The sequence below is a fragment of the Hemiscyllium ocellatum genome, chromosome 6 (assembly GCF_020745735.1).
Source record: "Hemiscyllium ocellatum isolate sHemOce1 chromosome 6, sHemOce1.pat.X.cur, whole genome shotgun sequence".
In the NCBI taxonomy this organism is placed as follows: Eukaryota; Metazoa; Chordata; class Chondrichthyes; order Orectolobiformes; family Hemiscylliidae; genus Hemiscyllium; species Hemiscyllium ocellatum.
This window is the reverse complement of record NC_083406.1, coordinates 81251743-81253914: the sequence shown is the minus strand read 5'-3', so window position 1 is coordinate 81253914 and position 2172 is coordinate 81251743. Positions and strand designations below refer to the sequence as shown.

Below are 2172 nucleotides of genomic sequence, written 5' to 3'. Positions count from 1 at the left end.
GAATGTGAAGGGTTTAGACGGGTATGTGCCAGGTGCTGGCAAATGGGACTAGATTAGGTTAGGATATCTGGTTTAATGGACAAGTTGGACCGAAGGGTCTGTTTCCTATTGTACATCTCTATGACTCCATATTGCCAACATTTGCTTTTTAATAACCACAAGTAAGCTTAATAACTGGCATTGCGTATTTTCAAAACCATTACTCCAAATATCCACCGAGGGTTTGGCCTTCCCATTGTCCAATATCTAATGGCTCTTTGTTCTATGGATTGTTTTTGCAGGATAGAGATTTGAAACAATGGGTGACTGGAGTTTTCTGGGAAGGCTTTTGGAGAATGCGCAGGAACACTCGACAGTGGTAGGCAAGGTTTGGTTGACTGTGCTCTTCATCTTCCGAATCCTAGTGCTGGGGGCTGCGGCTGAGGAAGTCTGGGGAGATGAGCAATCTGATTTCACCTGCAATACCCAGCAGCCAGGTTGTGAGAACGTCTGCTATGATAAGGCATTTCCCATTTCTCACATCCGATTCTGGGTGCTCCAGATCATCTTCGTGTCAACGCCTACCTTGATATATCTGGGCCATGTACTGCACATTGTGCGGATGGAAGATAAAAGGAAAGAGAGGGAAGAAGAGATTAGAAAAGCCCAGAATGAAGCAGACAAAGAACTGCTGCTTAAAAATGGTAAAAAGGAGAAGCTTCCTTTTAGAGATGATCATGGCAAAATCCGAATTCAAGGGGCTTTGCTACGCACCTACGTTTTCAATATAATTTTCAAAGCGATGTTTGAAATTGGATTTATTGTAGGTCAGTATATCTTATATGGCTTTAAGCTTAGCCCACTGTATCGGTGCAATAGATGGCCATGCCCCAACACCGTGGACTGCTTCATATCACGGCCAACAGAGAAGACTATCTTCATCCTATTTATGCTTGTGGTGGCTTGCGTGTCCCTTTTCTTGAACCTAATGGAAATCTATCACCTCGGATGGAAGAAGCTGCGACAGGGTGTAACCAACCGACAGCCCCCGGAACTGGAGCAGAAACCGGAGCCCCTGACGCCAGTCACAAGGACTGCCCCGAGCACCTTCAGCTATCCATACTTCCCGGACACAGCCGAGGGACCCCATCCCTACCCCGGAGGCCCGCCGAATGAGTTCAAAATGGCGGCGTTGCCCGAGGATAGGTCGCCGTACATAGCATACAACAACAAATTGGCTGCCGAGCAGAACTGGGCCAACATGGCCGCCGAGCAAAACCGCCAGCTCAGCGCCAGCAACGACAATGGTAACGGGAGTCAGGAGCATGCGCTCCTCGTGCAAGCCAATCAGGAGAGCGCGTCTGCAGGCGGGGTTCCGCGCGGCAACGGTCACCTGACCACAATGGCCGAGATGCACGAGGCTCCCGTTAGTGACACACGACCGTTGAGCCGGGCCAGCAGAGCAAGCAGCGGCCGAGCAAGATCGGACGATCTGGCGGTTTAGCGTCCGCTTCTCGTCCTCCTTCATCCTCTCTTAAATCGATACAAAATTTTAATATCAAGTCGGGTAGGTGGGAGAACCATGCATGCTGAGGAGCATGTAATTGTGATGCGCTCCCGGAGTTGTATTGTTAGTGGCTTTCACAGAGCCGATTTTGTTAAAAGTTACACACCTGTTAGCTTTAACATTTAGACATGTTCCGATTTTATGTTTTTCACAAACGAAAATCTACTGATTAACTTAATTAAGTAGACAGCCAAAAATGGCGAAATGACTATGCTCTTGATTTCGCATCATGTGGAAGTTAAACCGGATTCAGGAAAGTATACTTCCAATTGATTTATGATCATTAATTTCACCTGTAAGAGCTCATTTTACCGAACCCCCTACTACATGTTGATTAAGAACTGTACTTTTTAATACGTTAATCACTATTGTATGGCAAGGTAAGATGTCTACAGTAAACTCGACAAACAACTCCTTAAATGTCTTATTCTAGTTAAAAATATGCACTCTGATTGTAATCTGTTCTCTTTAAATGAATAAGTAGGTAAAGTCTTTAAAACCGAACACCAAATTGCAGAATGCTTCATCACTCATGAGACATACCCAACTTAGATCTACTGAAGAGTTGCAATATTTAACTTCTTGGTTTTCATCCATCTCCAGTGTTCCACGTGGCTCAACAATGT

General features: G+C 45.6%; 1 protein-coding gene across 1 annotated transcript; it reads left to right on the top strand.

The window, feature by feature from the left end:
* The first annotated feature begins 298 nt into the window (after window positions 1–298).
* gja3 (gap junction protein, alpha 3) lies at window positions 299–1483 on the top strand. The gene has a single exon (XM_060826706.1). The coding sequence runs from the start codon at window positions 299–301 to the stop codon at window positions 1481–1483; it is 1185 nt and encodes a 394-aa protein (XP_060682689.1).
* Window positions 1484–2172: the final 689 nt, after the last annotated feature.

Coding starts and splice junctions, on each gene's coding strand:
- gja3 (XM_060826706.1), top strand. CDS start 299: ATGGGTGACTGGAGTTTTCTGGGAAGGCTTTTGGAGAATGCGCAGGAA.